Below are 18453 nucleotides of genomic sequence, written 5' to 3'. Positions count from 1 at the left end.
ATCCCATCAGTCCATTCTTTTAGTAGTTCTAAGCTAGCAAATAATACAATGCTCTTAAAGCACTGAACACAGTGCTTGGCACATAGTAAGTGCTTAGCCAAAGCTTGTTCTTTCCCTCTTAGTATCTCCCTACTTACTTTAGATTTGGTCTTATTTATGGACAACTTTTATTCTGTTCTATACAGGACAAAGACAAATCTGATGCTACGCTACTGTCAATTTGAAAATATATGATGAGTGGGGCTAAAATGTAAATACTCTTTGACCAGACATTTGACTTCTAGGTATGTTGTGCCCTAAGGAAGCCAATGAAAAAAGGAAGGGCCCCCTTGGCACCAAACTATTAAAGTGGCATACATCTTTTTTTTTCCTAGTAGCAAAGAACTGTAAACAAAGTAGATGCCCATCAATTGGAAATTGGCTAAGCATGAATATGTTTCACTACAAAATGTAGTGAAAGATGAAATGGTGGATAGGTTGACTACAGAAAAACATGAAGTTACTTGAAGTGATTCAAAGTGCAATACCGAGAACTAGAAAAGCAGCATACTGAATGACTCCAGTGACATAAATGGAAAGAAAAAAAATATGAAAGAAAACCTAATGTGGTCAAATTATCATGACCATACCTAGTTCCAAGGAAGACTGAAAATCAACAACTAGACTATACACTAAGACAACTTTTGGATTTTAAAGTAAAGAATCTTACTTCTGAACTTCTGAACCAGCTTTCTGAGGTAATAGGTGGAGTCCTCCCTTCAAAGCTGGGAGTTGTCTTGATGGGCTTTGTGGTGACTCCTGACTTCCAGAAGACCAGCTTCTGGTCTAGACTGAAGTCAGAGGCAGGCAGATCAGAGGGGCTTGGGAAAGGGACATAACAAGGAACATAAACTGAAGTGGGAAAGGGCTCTTTTGCCTCCGAACCACAGACAGGAGATGGAGAGGAGAGTGCCAGCTTGGGCAAAGTGGCTTGAGGGCTAGTAAGGGGAATCCTGGCACATCCAAAGTCTGGCTCTGAACTGGTGCAATGGGCTCAGGGAAGAGTCTGCTAAGAGTATGTCCCAGCCACATGTGGTTGGTGCCTTCTTTTTCTCTGGCCCACTTTTTTTTTTAACAAATTATTATAAATTAAGATACAGTCTCCAGAGAATTTTAATCTTAGCAATATGTGTGAGAATGATCCTCTCTCATTTCTGTGCAGAGGTGGGGGGTGTATAGGTGTGGAACTTTGTGCTATATGCAGACTTAATTGAAATATTAGTTACTTTTGCCAACTCCTCCTCCTTCTCCTTTTTTATTCTTTGTTTTAAAGGATGGTACTCTGGGTGGTGGTGATACATTGGGAAATATAGGTGAGAGAAAAACAAATAATCATAATAGTTGTTGGGTTGTTTTTTGTTTTTAAAGAAAAATAGGATACTAAGTCCAACTCCCTCTTCCTCAAGAAGAGTCTCAGATCTTTGGCTTAACTTCGAAAGTTAATGGTTCAGGGGCAGCTGGGTAGCTCAGTGGATGGAGATCCAGGCCTAAAGATGGGAGGTCCTAGGTTAAAATCCGGCCTCAGACACTTCCCAGATGTGTGACCCTGGGCAAGTCACTTCACCCCTATTGCCTACCCTTACCACTCTTCTGCCTTGGAGCCAATACACAGTATTGACTCCAGGATGGAAGGTAAGGGTTAAAAAAAAAGTTAATGGGTCCTCTTCTTCATTTTCTCCTGAATCATTCTACCCTCTAGCTAACTAGCATGACATAGGAAGGAATCTCCCTACTTTGTCTACTTTTTCTTTTATGGTTTTTCCATGGAACTCCTTCCATTTCTAAAAAGAATGTGACTAATTCCCCCTGAAACCCTAGAGAAGGTGGGTCTTCTAGAGGAATGACCAACATCTCCTTTGAATATAAATATATTAATAGGTAGGTTCATACTATGAGGGATCTGATAAGAAATTGGACATCATTCACTTTCTTTTCACGTCCTCCTTGTTCTCCATACTTGTAGGAGATTGATCATTCTTCCTAGGAATTAATTTGGAGATCAGTTGTGGCAATTTGCCATACTACACAAGGTTAAGAGTCAGTGTTGGAAGGGAAGAGAAAGGAGGTCTAGAGTCTAATGGGAGAAAATGGGAGAGCATGTTAAGGGTAACTGGCTGAGAAACTGGCCAGGGTACCTGCTGATGGTAAAATGGCCAAAGGATAGGAACAGGCAATTCTCAAAGTAACAAATTCAAGCTATCGATAGCTTTAAGGAAAACATGCTAGAAATTCCTGATAATTTGAGAAATACATATTAAAGTAATTCTGCAGTTCTCCCTCAGTCAGCTAGTCAATCAACATATATTAAGCATCCTATGTTTCAAGCCCTGTGGTAAGCACTAGGGAAACAAATACAAATAAAAAGACAGGTACATACCCAACAGATTGGCAAAGTTAACATATGGTGGAGAGGCCATGGGAGAATGGGCACAGTGATGGATGTTGGTGGAATGATGAACTGGTTCACTTGTTCTGGAAGGCAATTTGGAGTGATGCCTATCTCCTGAGGAGGTCAAAGAAAGAGAAAAAGGTCCTAAATGTACAAAAATATTTACGGCAGCTCTTTTGGCAGTTTCAAAAAATGTAAAGTTTTCATCAAATGGATAATAATTTTACATACATATATATGTAATATATATGCACACACCATGTAATAATACATGAAACTGATGTAGTGTTACAGTGCTCTAGGGAATGATGAAGGGGACAGTTTCAAAGAAAACTTGGGGAGTTACATGAACTGATTCAAAGTGACTTGAACAGAACCAGTAAAATGATTTATACGATCAAATCAACATTGTAAAACTAAACAATTTTCAAAATCTTGATCAAAACTATGATCAAGGGGGCAGCTGGGTAGCTCAGTGGAGTAAGAGTCAGGCCTAGAGACAGGAGGTCCTGGGTTCAAACCCGGCCTCAGCCACTTCCCAGCTGTGTGACCTTGGGCAAGTCACATTGCCCACCCTTACCAATCTTCCACCTATGAGACAATACACCGAAGTACAAGGGTTAAATATATATATATATATATATATAAAATATATAAAAAAAAAACTATGATCAAATCAATATGGTCCAAGGAGGACCAATAATGCTACCCACCGGAGAGATGATAAACATAACCAATATTGGGAATTTGTTTTGGTTTACTGTGTTTGTTACCAATATTTTGTTTTCCTTTCTGTCACTGGGGGGTGGGGTGGGGTGGTAGTGAAGGAAGGAGTGGATGAGAGGGAAACAAAGGGAGAATTTATTAAGCACCACCTTTGTACCGGAGCACTGAGGTTACAAAAAGTCAAAAGACAATCTCTGTCCTTAAGGAGCTTACAATCTAATAAGGGAGATGATATGCAAGCAAAAACATTCCAGGAAGCCTATATATAGAATAAATAGGACATAATTAACAGAGAGAAAGCACTGGGATTAAGAGGGGGTAGGGGAAAGCATCTTATAGAAGTGGAATTTTAGTTGGAACTTTAAGAAAACCAGGGAGGTCAGTAGTCAAGAGCTGAAGAGGAAGAAAGTTCCAGGCATGGGAGACAGCCAGAGAAAATGCTCAAAGAGAGCCGAGTGGTGGTGTATCTTCTCTGAGGAACAGCCAGGAGAGTAGTGTTACTGAATCTGAGACTAGTGTTGTGATGTAGTGTGGGACAAGACTGGAGAAGTAGGAGGTGTGGCTGATTCTGGAGGTGATAGGGAGCCAATGGAATTTACTGAGTAGCAGAATGACAGTGTCTGAATGGAGGATGCTTTAAGGGGAGAGACTTGAAGCAAAAAGACCCTTCAGCAGCTACAGTAATTGTTTAGGTGTGCCATCACCAAGTCTTGCACCAGGATGAGGGCAGTGTCAAAGGAGAGAAGGGGGCTTCTGAGAGAGAGGGATGTTGCTGAGGTGACAGGACTGGTCTCACCAATAGCTTGATTATGGGAGGGGTGAGAGACAGTGAGGAGGCCAGGAGATTGTGAGCATGTGCTGGGAGGATGGGAGGATGGGAGGACAGTGTCTCCTTCTAGGGAGGGTAGGGAGGAGGGTTAGGGGGAAAGATGAGTCTTGTTTTGAAATATATTGAGTTTAAGATGTCAACTGGGCATGCAGTTCATCTGAAAGGCACCTGGAGATGCCAGATTGGAGGTCAGCAGAGAGACTGGGGCAGGAAAGTGTCAAAAGCAAATTTCTCTCTCTCCCCTGTAGACCTGGAGGTCAAATACCACTGAGTAAATTCACGTATAGATAAGCCCTCAGAGAAAGGAAGTTAAAGGACCAAGGAACCAATGAGACAGGAAACTGATTCCATAGGCACTTGCCCCTTGGGCAGCCCAGGCAAATTAAGAAACTAAGGTTGGTTCCTTAGATGTCACCAATGAGAGTTAGTGGGTGAAGAAAAGAGCTTATAAGTGGAGACCAGGAGGTCTTTGGGGCTTGCTCATGGAGAGGCTGAGGGGACCCCTGTCAGAGTTCAGCTAGAAGCTCACAAAAGGTGACCATAGATTAGAAAATGAAGTAACCTTCTACCTCTCCTCTACTTTTCCCTCTCTTTACTACTACTACTACTTCTACTAGTACTACTAGTACTACTACCACCACCACCACCACCACCACCACTACTACTTTGATTTAATAAAGTTATTAAGCTACTATCAGCCTCATAATTTTAGATATCACAAAAGGGAGATCTGAGAATCATCAGCATGGAAGTAGTCATTAAATTCGAGAGACCTGATGAGGTTACCAAGGGTAGTAGCAGGGTTTGAAGAAGAGAAAAGGGTCCAGGCTAGCCCTCTGAGGGACACCTACAGTTAGAGGTACAGGACCCCTCGGAGGGCTCAGCAAAGGAGATTGAGAAGGAATAGTCAAATGGGAAGGAAGAAAACTAGGAGACAGTGGTATCCCCCAAACCTAGAGAGGAGATAGTTTTGAGGAGGAGAGAGTGACCAAGGATGCCAAAAGCTGCAGAAAGGTGGAAGGAGAATGAGGACAGAGGAGAAGGTCACAAATATTGGAAAGTCTCAAAAACCTTGGAAGGTAAAGGCTATTATTAACCCTCTTTTACAGTTAAGGAAACTGAGGCATACAGCGCTAGTAAGAGTCTGAAGTGGGATTTGCTCAATAAATGGAAAAAACAAAATGTAATTACAAATAAATCCCGGCCAAGCAAAATGCAATCCCAGCCAGAAGCACGCGTGAATTTTGAAGAAGTTGAATGTCTCTCCTCCCTCCGCTCCCCCCCTCCTCCCCGCCCCAAATGTTAACTGGTTGGCACAGAGAGGCTTGAGGGACCACCTTCATCTGAAAGTCTCCATCTTTTCTCAGGCGGTCTCTTAGAGACACAGCGAGGAGGTTCGCGCGGGGTTCCAGGGGCACGTGCTGGAGGGAGTCAGCGGCGAACCGTTAACCGCTTAACCTTTTGGCTGCCAGAAACTGGTCACCAGAAGGGTTGTAGGGGAGGGGAAGGATCTGGACCTTCTGGGTGTGTCTGGTCCTCCTGCCCTGGCCTGGAGGTGGAGGGAGAGAAGGAAGACTGGAGGAAGGGAGGGGAAGAAAGCAATAGGCGGGAGTGTGAGGAGAGTGGCTGGAGAGGGGCAAGAGGAGAGAATCTGCCTGGAGAGAGAGGCGGGGTTTAGGGAGAGTAAAGCGCAGTGAATCTTCGGTCTGGTCTGGTCTGCCAGTGCCCCTCCCCAGCCTTCCACGAATGGCCTAGAGCGAATAAGTCCCTGTGCCAGGTTCAGTTTCCCCAGTGGGTGAAAAGGGGCGATTACTACCTTCCTGGGTGTTAAGAATTCTTTCGTTTTGAGACTGTCTCGTTGTGGGTGCGGGGGAGGGAGAGGACCAGGGGAAGGACAGGCTGCGCCTCCCCTTCCCTGGTTTCCCCCCATGACTCCCTGCCTGTGCTCCCTAGCTCTGCACTCCCACGCTGATGGCGCCCCTATCAGTGCTGCTGCTGCTGCTGCTGCCGCCACCACCAGTCCGGTTGTGGGCACAGCTGGAGGACCGGTGCAAATGGAATGTGGTACTCAACAAGTACCAGTCCTTGGGACAGGGCAGCGAAAAGTTTTTCGAACAGCTTCCAGTTTCCTTGTATGAACTCTTCAAGAACCTGAATGATTTGCCTGTAGACCGATCTGAGGTACATAACTGGGCCAGGCTGCCCCTCCAGTCTTTTCTCTCCTCTCACTTCCGTCCTCTCCACTCTCCTTCTGCCTCACTCTCTGCCTTTCCATCTTTCCCACTGGCCTCCGACCCTCCAACCTTCCATTTGTCCCACTTGGCTCCTGTCTGTCACCCGGGACCTCTCATGTGAAATGAGGGAGTTGGACAGGGTGGGCTCCGAGTTCCCTTCCGACTCTTCACCTCATCTCCAGGCTTCCTTCTCTCCTTCCATCCCGCCCCATTCATCCCTCTGCCCTGCCATCTACCCTTCCGTCTTCCCATCTGTCAGGCACTGTATTCTCTCATTGGTCCCTTGCCCTTTCGTGCCTTCAGGACCCTGGAGACACCTCCCACCCTCCCAGAGCCCTGAACATCTCTTGCTCTGGGCTTTCTTTGTACTAGGGCATGGGAGGGGAAGAGGGGCATTTCAAAGGAGAATAGGGACAAGGTGGGGAGGTTAGAGCGAACCAGGCTGAGCTGGATGTATCCCTTCTCTCCAGACGTACATGGGCTTCCCTTACTATCTGAAGATTACTTTAAACTGCTATTTGAAGGTGAGGATTCAAGAATGAGGGAAGAATGGCACAAGGGGGGTGGAGGGAAATATCCTGATTTAGGGATGGAGCAATGAGGGTTGCTGATGGGTGGGGAAATCATTTTAGGATGAGTCCAGGAGGTTGGTTGGCCTCTGCATCACCCAAACCATCTTTGGGGGACCCACCCATCAGAGCATGGCTTGCAGTCCGTAGCATCTTCCCCACTTCCTACCCAACTCTCCCCGCCTACCAAAAGAGCTTCTGGGTACTACCAGTCCTGCTCCCCAACCCCAACCAGTCTTCATCTTTTAACCCTTAGTGCTTCCCTAGAATGGAGAGTTCTTGGATGATTCCCTGGAGGTTGAGGGTAGCCTCGTTTCCTCTGGCAGATGGGGAATTCCATCACTGAAGGTCATTTCCTGTGTGGCCTCTTCCAGGAGACTGGCTGTTAAAGGGGATAACTTTAGCTAGGAAAGGGCTGAGGAGGGGAGAGGTGAGAAATCCCAGAAGGAAACTTTGATCCTGGAGGGCTCACCTAACCTTCAAAGATGGTGCTCTCTTGACCCACAGGGTACTCTCCTCTCCATTTTCCAGGAATGAAGCCAGGATATTCACCTGGGTTCTTGCCTGGTAGTATTCTTTTCTCTGTTCAACTCTACCTGCTTCAGCCAAAGGAGATGGATCAGAGGCCTTTCTCTAAGACCAGGGCTCGGGCCTAGTCACATGGTGGGTGAGATAGGGCAGCTCTGCCCATGGCCCTAGACCCTAAGTCAATGTTACTCTCACCCTGGCCTGCTTTCAGGACAAGGGGACCATAATCCGTGGGAGTCACCTTACTGGAACGAACCCCAAAGTTCGGATCTCCTTCTACACCCCTGTGAACTTCCGGAGCTGGAAGTCTGAAAGATTGCAACTGGACATGGAAGGAGCACCACTCAAAAGTGAGAGGCCTCCCTGAGCAATGGCCTGGGCACGATGGGGATGGGATGGGGGCGTGGGGTGGGGGATAGGAGGGACATCATCTTGGAGAAGGAGGCTCCAGAGGGCTCTTTCCAAGAAGTAGGACCAGTTGAGGAGTAGCTCTGTCTTTTGCCCATTTGGTACCTGGGCCATGCGTGTGTGGATTGAGAGGAGGCCTGCACAGCAGGCCTGGTGAGGTAGACTTCCTTGAATGCTCATCTGCCTCCCGCTCCCTAGCCCAGAGTCAGCTGCAGGTCCCAAAGACCTCGGTATCCCACACCAGCTGGCACCTTGGACTTTTACTTTGATTGCCCTCGGGTGGCTTTTGTGTCAACTCTTGACCCCTGGGTTTTGTCATATTTGGGGAGGGTAGAGTGGCCCATTCTTTGGAAAGCTGGGCTTGTTAGACCAAGCTAGTTCCCTGTGGGAACCCCTATCCAGTAGAAGAAAGAGGGAAGAAGAAGCTTAGCCCACAAAAGTCTGGCACTTTGCATCAAGGCCCCGATCCCTGATAGGATTCTGCTGAGGAGGGAAGATGAGGCAGTGCTGGCTGGGTGAGGGTGGCCCCCAGGCCTGTGCCCACCTCATTCCATCTCTCACCTGATAGGGTCGTGTTTGGCTGAGGAGACATGTGATTTGAATTGGTTCACCCCAATGCCCATGAAGAATGGCAGTCTCGTGATGGAAGTTGAAATCATCTCTAACCACTTGGGAGAGCTCGTTGAAAATGCCAGGTGGGTGCACGGTGCCAGGGATCTGCAGAGACCAGGGGATGGTGGGGACACAGCTGGCCCTCCCTCTCAGCCCTGACAGAGGGCTAGACTAAGTAAGTAAGCAGAGTCTCCAGAGCAGAAATGACTGGAGATTACCTCAACCTGACCTATACCCTGCCCTCATTTTACAGATTAGGAAACTGGGGTCCAGAGAGACTAATTAAAAGATGAAAAGAATATAAGCTCTTTGAGGGCTTAGAACCTCAGAAGTGAGTAATAACTGCTTGTTCAATTGAGCTGGATTAAAAGAAAACTAGACTTTGAAGGGAGCTCAGGGGCTTAGAGCTGGGGGTTTGCTTTATAGTTAAACCTCTGGCAGCTAATGAGAGATTAGCAAATAAAATAGCTTAGAGGTGGCAGTATCCAAGGCCACAGAGATTCTAGGTGTCAAAGGCAGGAATTTGAACTCACATCCTCTGACTTCAAATCCAGTGGTCTTATCACTACACCAGGATGCCTCCTGTCAGAATCGGGGACACGAGGCTTCAGAGGGCCAGTATCTGGGTTCGGGTTCGGGGTGAGAAGTCTCTCTTGAGTCTGCCAAGAGCCTAAGAGGTTGCTCTCTCCCTCTGCAGATTCTTGATAAATATCAATGGGTTTATGAAAAGAGAGAAGGGCAAACTGATTTTTACCCTGGGAACTCAGGTGAGAGAAAGTAGGGGAAGGGGGGGTGGGAGCAAAGCTGAGGGGCATTGGGTGTGGGGAAGATGATCCCTCCTGGCTAGCATAAGAGAAGCCATGTCTTTCTTCTTTCTTCTTTCTTCTCCCATTGTGTCCCTTGGGCCTCTCCTCTTAGACCAGGGGCATAACCCACAGAGACTTTATCAACACTGAGTCTAAGCCTGTCTGGGCTACTATGGGCCAGGCTCCTGTGCTGATCCTTGGAGGCATTCCAGATGAGAAGATGATTCTCATCTCTGACTCTAGCTTTGATGAGATCACCCTGGTGGAGGTGAGGGAAGCTGAGTGGCAGCTGACTGTGTGGGTGGGAAGGTGGGGAAGAGTGGACATTCTCTAGATCTGGGAAGTGAGGGAGGGATATGAAGGAAGGAGACACTGATCCTCAAGAATGGAGCATGGCAAGGCCACACCAAGCCAAGGGGCATGCAGCCTCATCCCTCTGCTAAAGAGATATTGTGGTGTATTGGGGTCAGAGTAAGAGGATTTGAGCCTCCAAGCTGCCCTTGAATTGCCAAGTCCCTCATCCAAGTCTCTTCATTCTCCCCTCTCAGACCTCAGTGTCTTTATAAATGATGGGGCTGGCTACAATGATGATGGGGTGGCCTCTATGTCTCTTTCCTGCTTTCAATCTTGTGATCTTCCATTCCTCCACTGGTGGGTTCAGTTGAACATTGATAGCTGCTGGCTGGGCTCACTTCAGTGCCCTCAGGAACAGTTCACAGCTTCCATCTTTGACGCCATCTGCACCGAAAGCACCCTCTTCATCCGACAGAACCAGCTTATCTACTATTTCACTGGAGAATACGTATCCTTGAAAGCCCCTGGAAGCAGTAAGAATTTGGGGATTGGAAGAGCATAGGATTTGGGCCCTCTCTCTTGGTTCTAGCTTCTCCCCCTTCCCACCCTGGAACAGACTAGTTTTTCTGAGCCTGAGGTCTGATCCCAGCACAAAAGAGTACAGAGGGTGCAGAATCCTAACCCAGATGTTGAGGAGGAGCCAGCTGGGGTGATTGAGGGGAAGAGTGCCAAGGAGAATGAGGATCAGTTGGCTCAATTTACAAGAAGGGCAGTGAACTTTTGGGATGTCTGATGGGGTCCTTCCATGGAGAAAGTAGGCATGTCTGTGGTCACCTTATTGAGAAGAGAGGGGATGGCCAGTGGGCATGCCCAATGTCTCCAAGAGGAGGAACTCCAAAGGCTACCTGTAAGTTCATCTAATTGATAGAGGAGCTCCTCTAACTGATCAGAGAACACTCCCCCCCCCCCAGGAAGAATCAGGTGTTGATGGGGAGTCGAATGAGTATGCTGGGGAGCTGTTGGAGGGTTCCTAAAGGAAACTAAGCCACACTTAAATAGTCCTGAGGTTTCTGGGACTCAGTTCCATCTTGGAGGAGGTGAGGGAGACTTCCAGCCCTGAGAAAAGTCCTCCCTTTCCCCTCCCTAGGCAATTGGGTCCGAGTCTTGCATAATCGGTGTATCAAGAGACTCTGTCCTGTGGAAACACCTCTCAACGGCTCTGAGTATGTCTTGGCCTTGACCGGGGGCAATGAAGAGGGCTTCTTCTTCTTGGGTACCATCACAGGTAGCCACCTTAAACTTCTTTTCTCTCAAAAGTGATTCCTAGCCCCTGAAATGATGGGATGGTGATGTGTGATCCCAGGCCCAGTCAGGACCTCATTTTCTTGGTCCCCACCCCTCTCTTCTTCTTGATTCAAACAAGATTTTATTTATTTAAAAAAATTTTAGAACCCTTACCATCTATCTTCAAATCAATACTGTGTATTCATTCCGAGGCAGAAGAGCAGTAAGGGCTAGGCAATGGCAGCTAAATGACTTGCCTAGGGTCACAAAGCTAGAAAGGGAATTTAAGAGTACCTTCAAGGCCCTAGCTACCTAGCTGAATGCAATGTGTTTTTTTTCAATTCATAAGGCAAAATAATAATAATAATCAAGACAGTAGGATGAAAATTTTACTTCAAAGTAAAATTACGCTGTTTATAATCTTATATAAAATGCATTTGCACAGTTAGAATTAGAGCTAATTGTAAAAAATCCTTTTTACATCAATTGATAACACCTGGACCTTCTTATGTTTGAGCTGCTTCTAATGGTTCAGGGTATCCCCTTTGTCATTTATTACCTGTGTAATCTTGAGCAAGTCTCTATCTCCCTGGGCCTTAGCTTCTTCATTCATAAAAGGGTTGGACTAGATGGCCTCTGAAATTCCTTCCAATTGAGATCTTTCCTACGTTTACTTTTGAGTTTGAAATGCCCATGATGGAATGAAAATTGGTTCCTTCATTCTATTGGGGAATACATCATGCACAGATATAAGTAAATATAGGATAAATTGGGAGAGAGAGCCTTAATGAGTGGTTACTGGAGGTAGGCTGATTGAGAAAGATTCTCTGCAAGAAGCAACACCTCAGTGGGGACATCTGAAGCAAGATAGAGAATCAGGATGGGGAATATTAGTACTATATTCTAATTTTGGCAGTAATGTTGATTGGTTGAAGGGGAATAATTAGAAACCAGCCTGAAGAGATGGCTCAGAGAAAACTGCAAAGGGCTTTAAATGCCAGGCAGAGGGATATTTCTTTCATTGAGGCAATGGGGATGAAAATTCAATGGTTTTTCAATAGGAATGTGAGCAGGGGAGATCTGTGCTTTAGGAAGATTAATAGGTAGCTGTATAGAGGATGGAATGGAAGGGAGATCCTTGAAGCAGAGAGACCAATTAAGAACCTTTTATGAGTACAAGAGCTTGAATGTCATGGTATATTGAACAAGGAAGTGAAGAGAAAGAGATGAATTTGAGAGGCATGGAGATAAGACTCAGTGGCTACTTGGATATAAGAGAAAATGTAGAGGGAAGAACTAAGGATGATTTTATATTATAAACCAAGGTAACTGGGAAAATGACAATATCCATAACAGAAATGAGGAAATTTGGAGGAGGGGTGGGGTTCCAGGAAAGAGAACAAGTTTCACTTTGAGTTTGAGATGCCTATTGGGTATCCAGACGAAGGTGTCTAGTAAGAAGTTGGTGATGTGGTCTTGAGGTTTATGAGAGACTAGGGCTAGACACGGCATGTAGATCTGGGAGTCATCTTCATATGAATGCTGTTTGTACCCATGGTAACTAATAAGAGTTGACCAATTCAGAGAGCTTAGAGAGACAGTCGTGATGGAAGAGTAAAGTGAGCATTTTTGCTAAGCTTTCCCAATATTCTCCTCTAAGCAACTTAAAAAAATATATCAAATCTAATTTTAAGTGGTATAACCAACAAAAAGTCAGAGCGAGTAATTTTTTCTTCCCTAGGTAGCTCAGGAAGACAGAAAGAGAGGACTAGAGACACTAGGGTTGGGGTGGGGTAAATGCAACATTAGCTGTGGGCTTTGGAGGCACTGCAGGAGTACCAACAACAGCAACAGAAATACCATAAGTACTCGGTACTAGAAAGACTGTAATGTTATTGCATGCTTGGTCAGAAAATAATTGCAGGGGATTCCTATAGCTAGCACTGTGTGCAGAACCAGGTGCTATTTGACAAGTCTATTGCCCATCACTCAATTCTGTGTTGTAGTTCCAGGGTAGAGAGTAGGGTTTGCAGTCTTAAGGGAGCTAGGGTCCTACCTGAGCACAAACCAGGAAGGTAGTAACCAGAACTCACCTTAGATCAGACCACTTTGGAACTTCTAAAAACTTACTGGGGTCTCCAAGACCTAGCCATGAAAATAGCCCAACACAAAATCTTGAAGCTCAGGTCAGTCACCCTCCCTACACCCAGATGCCAGAGAGGAACAGAGACCAACTCTAAAATGAAGTTGAAAGTTAAGAAATAGCCTTAAAACATGAACAAACAAGTATAACAACAACAAAAAAAAACAACTACCTGACCATAAAAAGTTTCTGCGGTAACAGAGAAACTCAGAAGACAATGACTTGAACACATCAACCAGGAAAGCCTCAAAAGAAAAATGTAGATTGGGCACAATCCCTCCACACCCCTCCTCCCTGCAATTCCTAGAAAAACTAAAGGAAGAGATTTTTTTAGTGATAGGAGATAGAGAGGGAAAATTGGAAAAAGAAATTAGAAGAATGGAGGAAAATTGTGAAAAGAGCACAACTTAGTAAAAGATATGTAAAAAATGGTAAAGAAAATAGCTTTTTAAAATTCAGAATTGGTCAAATGGTGAAAGAAATACAAACCACAACGAAAGAAAGAACTTAAAAATTAGAATTTTACAAGCTAATAACTCCCTGATACATGGGGAGGGGGGAACCAAAGTCAAAAGATTGAAAAAAAATAGAATAAAATGTGAAAAATCTCATAGGAAAAAACAATTGACCTAGAAAATAGATCATGGAGAAAAAATTTTAAGAATTATTAGACTACCCGAAAGTTGTAATGAAGGAAAATGCCTAGACATTAGATTTTAAGACATAAAGGAAAACTGCCCAAATATCATAGACTCGGAGGACAAGGTAGAAATGAGAACAATTCACCAATCACTTCCTGAAAGAGATCACAAAATAAAAACTCCCAGATATATTGTAGCCAAATTCCAGTACTTTGAGGACAAGGAGAAAATACTGAAAGCATCTAGAAAAAACCATTCAAATACCATGAAGCCACAGTCAGAAACACACAAGATTTAGCAACTATCATGACAAAGAAATGGAAGATTAAGAAAATATTTCATAAGGTAAAGCCACTAGGATTACAACCCAGAATAACCTATTCAGCAAAACAGCATAATTCTATGAGGGAAAAATTGAATTTTAATGCAATAGAAAACTTCCAAATATTCCTGATAAAAGACCTGTATTGAAAAGAAAATTTGATAGTTAAACACAACTCACAAGAAAAGCATAACAAAGTAAACATGACTGAGAAATCATAGGGACCTTAAGTTTAATAACCTCTTTATACTCCCAAATGGAAACTATCAATATTTTGGCAGTTAGATGTATTTTACTTAGAGGGGATGGGCGTGAGTCTATTTTGTTGAGTTGAACTCAAAAGAAAATGGAAAGCTGAGAACTATGTGCTGTTAGAAGGGAGAAGGAAAAGCATCTTAAAAGAGTATTTACAAGGAAGAGTTTTTACATTGAAGGGAAAATAGGTGTGAGTGGGAAGGCCTAGGACAGAGGTAATCCTTGAACCTCACTATCATCTGAATTGATTCAAAGAGGGAATATATACTCGAATATATACTCAAGTATGGAGAGTCATTTTACCCAAGAGGGATATAGGAGGGGAAGAGACTATGAGAACAGGGTGGTGATGATAAGAGAGAGAGTAGAATAAGGAAGGCAATAGAAGTAAACAGACTTTTGAGAAGGGGAGGGGATAAAAAAAAATAGAAAGATAAATAGAAGAGAATAGGTTGGAGAAATATACACCATCATAACTGTGAATATGAATGAGATTAACTTGCCCATAAAATGGAGCAGGATATCAGAAAGGATTAGAAACAAGAAGCAATGACCACAGCAATCTGATGTTTGACAAAATAAACCCCCAAATCCTAGCTTTTGGAATAAGAATTCAGTATTTGACAATAACTCTGGGAAAACTGGAAAACAGTATTGCAGAAACTATGTATTTCATACCCTATAGGGCCTATACCATGATAAGGTCAAAATGGACATATGATTTAGATGTAAAGAGTGATATTATAAGTCAATTAGGGGAACATAGAATAGTTTCCCTGTAACATCTATGGAGAAGGGAAGAATTTGTGACCAAACAAAGAGATAAACATTACAAGATATAAAATGAATAATTGTGATTATATTAAATTAAAATGGTTTTGTATAAACAAAACCAATGTAACCAGGATTAGAAGAAAAACAAAGTGGGGGGAAATTTTTATAGCAAAGTTCTCTGATAAAGGCCTCATTTCTCAAATATATAGAAAGCTGAGTCAAATTTATAAGAACACAAGTCATTCCCCAATCAGGAAATGTTCAAAGGAAATGAACAAGCAATCATCTGGTGAAGAAATCACATCTATCAGTAATCATGAAAACATGTGTAAATCACTCTTGATTAGAGAAATTCAAATTAAAGCAACCTTGAGGTACCACCTCACACCTATCAGACTGATCAATTTGACAGTAAAGGAAAATGATAAATGTTGAATTGGAAGTGGCAAAAGTGAGACACTAATGCATTGTTGGTTAAGATGTGAACTAATTAAAACCATTCAGGTGAGCAATTTGGAACTATGCCTAAAATACTATAAAATTGTGTATACCCCTTCATCCAGTAATGCCACTTCTAGGTCTGTATCCCAAAGATTTTTTTAAAAGGGTGAGGAAGGACTTCCTTGTATAAAAATATTTGTGCCAGCTCTTTTTGTGGTGGCAAAGAATTGGATATTGAGGGGAAATCCATCAATTGGAGAATGACTGAACAAGTTGTAGTTTATGATGGTGATGGAATACTGTTGTGCTTTAAGAAATGATGAGCAGGATGATTTCAGAAAAAGCTGGAAAAACCTACATGAACAGATACAGAATAAAGTAAGCAGAACCAAGATAACATTGTACACAGTAACAGCAAGTTTGTATGATGATCAACTGTAAAAGATTTGGCTACTCTCAGCAATACAATAATTCAGGACAATTTTGAAGTACTTTGACAAAGAATGCTAACAACCTCCAGAGAAAGAACTCTTAGAGTTAGAATGCAAATCAAAACATACGATTTTTTACTTTAGTTCATTTGAGTTTTTAGTTCTATTTGCATATCCTCTAACAACAAAGACAAGTATGGAAATATGTTTTGCATGATAATAAAAGTATAATCCAGTTCAAATTGCTTAGCATGGGGTGGGGGGTATTGGAAGGAAGAAAGACATTTTGGATCTTGTAATTTTGGAAAAAATGTTAAAAATTCTTATTACATATAATTGGGAAAGTAAAATATTAAAAAAATATATATAAAAAGAAACAAGATAGCCTCTGTTGTCCACAAGAGATAAATGAAACAGAAAGATTCACAGTTAAAATAAGGGGCTGGTGCAGAATCTATTATGTTTTCATTGAAGTGACAATAAAAGTCAGTGGTAGGAATCATGATCTCAGACAAAGCAAAAGCAAAACCAGACCTAATGAAAAGAGATTATCATGGAAATTACATTTTGTTAAAAGGTACCATAGTTAATGCACCAAATGGTATAGCAATCAAATTCTTAAAGGAAAAGCTAAATTAATTATAGTAGGAAGTAGTAAAAAGTCTACTAGTGGGGGACCTCAATTTACCTCTCTCAAATAAGTTAGAAAGTCAAATAGAAAATTTTAAAAGTTCTTACTTTCTGTCTCTAGGCCACTTAGCTGTCCCCTAGAATTTTTTAAAAGTTAGATATGATAGACTTCTGGAGAATATTGAATGGGAATAGAAAAGCATATATTTTCCCCTTCTAGCTATACATGGCATTTTCACAATTGACCATGCATTAGAGCATAAAAACCTCACATAGAAATTCAGAAAAGCAGAAATTTTAAATGCGCCCTTTTGAGACCATAATGAAATAAAAAATACATTCTATAGAAGACCTTGGAGATATATTCTAAAAATTAATTGGAAACTAAATTATCTAATCCTAGTGAATGAGTGGGTCAAACAAGTTATAGAAGTAATAATTTCTTTAAAGGTATTGACAAAAGTGAGGCCACCTAACAATTTGTGGAATGCAGCAAAGGCTGCATTTCCACCAAGGGAAATTTTATATCTGTAAAATCTATATTAAAATATATTAAAAAGAGTAAGTAGGTCAATGAATTGGGCATAGAACTAAAAAACATTTTTTAATCTCAAATACCAAAATAGTAATCTTGAAAATGAAAGAGATGAAAAAATTGAACATTTTAAATATTTTATTTTCCCCCAAGTACTGTAGGAATTAAATTTTAATGGTTTGACTAAAATATATGAAAATTATAAATATGGTAGTTGTTGACTTAAAATATTATAGCTCAAAGTCAAAATGACTTTTAATAGCTTTTATTTACAAAAGAGGTGGAAACGGTGAAAGTAGAGAAATACAAAAAAGAACAGAGAAGATGTCTAGCCTATCACATTAAATATTGCTCTGGTGACTGATCCAGGCACAACTTGTTAACCCTCTCAACCACAGTTAAACTCTCTGGAAGTGAGGAAAGGAAAGCCAGCTATTTACTCACCCAAGTTCCCTCCAAGAGGCAGGTCAAGATGACTCAAGCTGAAGATGACTCCTGAAGCCAACTCTTCCCTGAAGCCAACTCTCTTCTTGAAGCTGATTTCCTTCTTGAAGCTGACCTCCCAGCCCCAGAAATTCAAGGCCTTTTATAATGGCTTCTTGTCCCTTCCCCTCTTCACAGGGGCCAAATTGCCCAGCACTGCCCAGGGGGAAAGTGTCTTGTGGGATCCACTTCTCACCTCTGAAGGTGTTAATTCTTATTATAGGCCTCTGAAGGTATAAATGTAGGATTCGCATGTTTCTGAATGATTGGGTTTACTTAGTGGTTAGTTAGGTACTAAGTAGGGGTACTAAAAGAGTCAGTGTTAACTCAAAGTAAACAAAGAGAATAAAGAATTCCCTTTTACAAGTGTTAACATAGACAAAGAGAAAAAAGAATTCCCTTTCACAATTCCCCTTGTGATCCTTTGGGAGACTAGTCTCCCCAATGGATCATTTAAACATAACTATTATACCATTTTTAATATTAAATTTTTTTGAATCATAAATTCTCTCCTTCCCTCTCTCCCTGAACTGGTAAGCAATTTGATATAGATTTTACATGTGCTATTATGTAAAACATTTGACCGTATTAATCATTTTGTGGAAGAGATCTCCCAAAAAGGAAGGAAGGAAAGAGAAAGAAAGTAGATAAAATGTTTTTTGGTCTGGACTCGGGCTCCATCAGTTCTTTCTCTGAAGACAGATGTCATTTTTTATCATAAGTCTTTGGGATTGTCTTGGATCTTGTATTGCTGAGAAGAGCTAGTTCATTCATAATTTATCAAAAAATGTTGCTATTATTGTGTATAATGTTGTCCTAATTCTGCTTACTTCATTCTATTTCAGTTCATGTAAGTCCATCCAGGATTTTTGGAAATAATCCTGTCAATCATTTCTTATGCCATAATAGTATACCATTATAATCATATGATAGGTGATAGATGATGAATGGCTGAATGTGAGGGCCAGGTCTGGAGAGGGAGGGGAGGGAGGAGAGAGATAGAGTCAGGGGGAGGCCAGCTCCTTGCAAGTGAAAGATAGTGAAAGAAAGAAAAAGATAGAAAAATAAAGAACAAGCACC

The 18453-nt window shown here is 42.4% G+C and overlaps 1 protein-coding gene across 1 annotated transcript in view; it reads left to right on the top strand.

Moving 5' to 3' along the window:
* The first annotated feature begins 5954 nt into the window (after positions 1-5954).
* LOC123240886 (cation channel sperm-associated protein subunit gamma-like) overlaps positions 5955-18453 on the top strand; it is a 32576-nt gene continuing 20077 nt past the window's right edge. Inside the window, exons 1-8 of the mRNA XM_044668599.1 lie at positions 5955-6164; positions 6688-6741; positions 7526-7664; positions 8291-8417; positions 9032-9101; positions 9253-9408; positions 9802-9967; positions 10582-10719. Coding sequence (XP_044524534.1) covers positions 5955-6164; positions 6688-6741; positions 7526-7664; positions 8291-8417; positions 9032-9101; positions 9253-9408; positions 9802-9967; positions 10582-10719 — 1060 coding nt within the window. The remainder of the gene's footprint in view (positions 6165-6687; positions 6742-7525; positions 7665-8290; positions 8418-9031; positions 9102-9252; positions 9409-9801; positions 9968-10581; positions 10720-18453) is intronic.

The sequence above is a fragment of the Gracilinanus agilis genome, chromosome 3, assembly GCF_016433145.1.
Source record: "Gracilinanus agilis isolate LMUSP501 chromosome 3, AgileGrace, whole genome shotgun sequence".
In the NCBI taxonomy this organism is placed as follows: domain Eukaryota; kingdom Metazoa; phylum Chordata; class Mammalia; order Didelphimorphia; family Didelphidae; genus Gracilinanus; species Gracilinanus agilis.
This window is presented reverse-complemented; position numbering and strand designations above follow the sequence as displayed.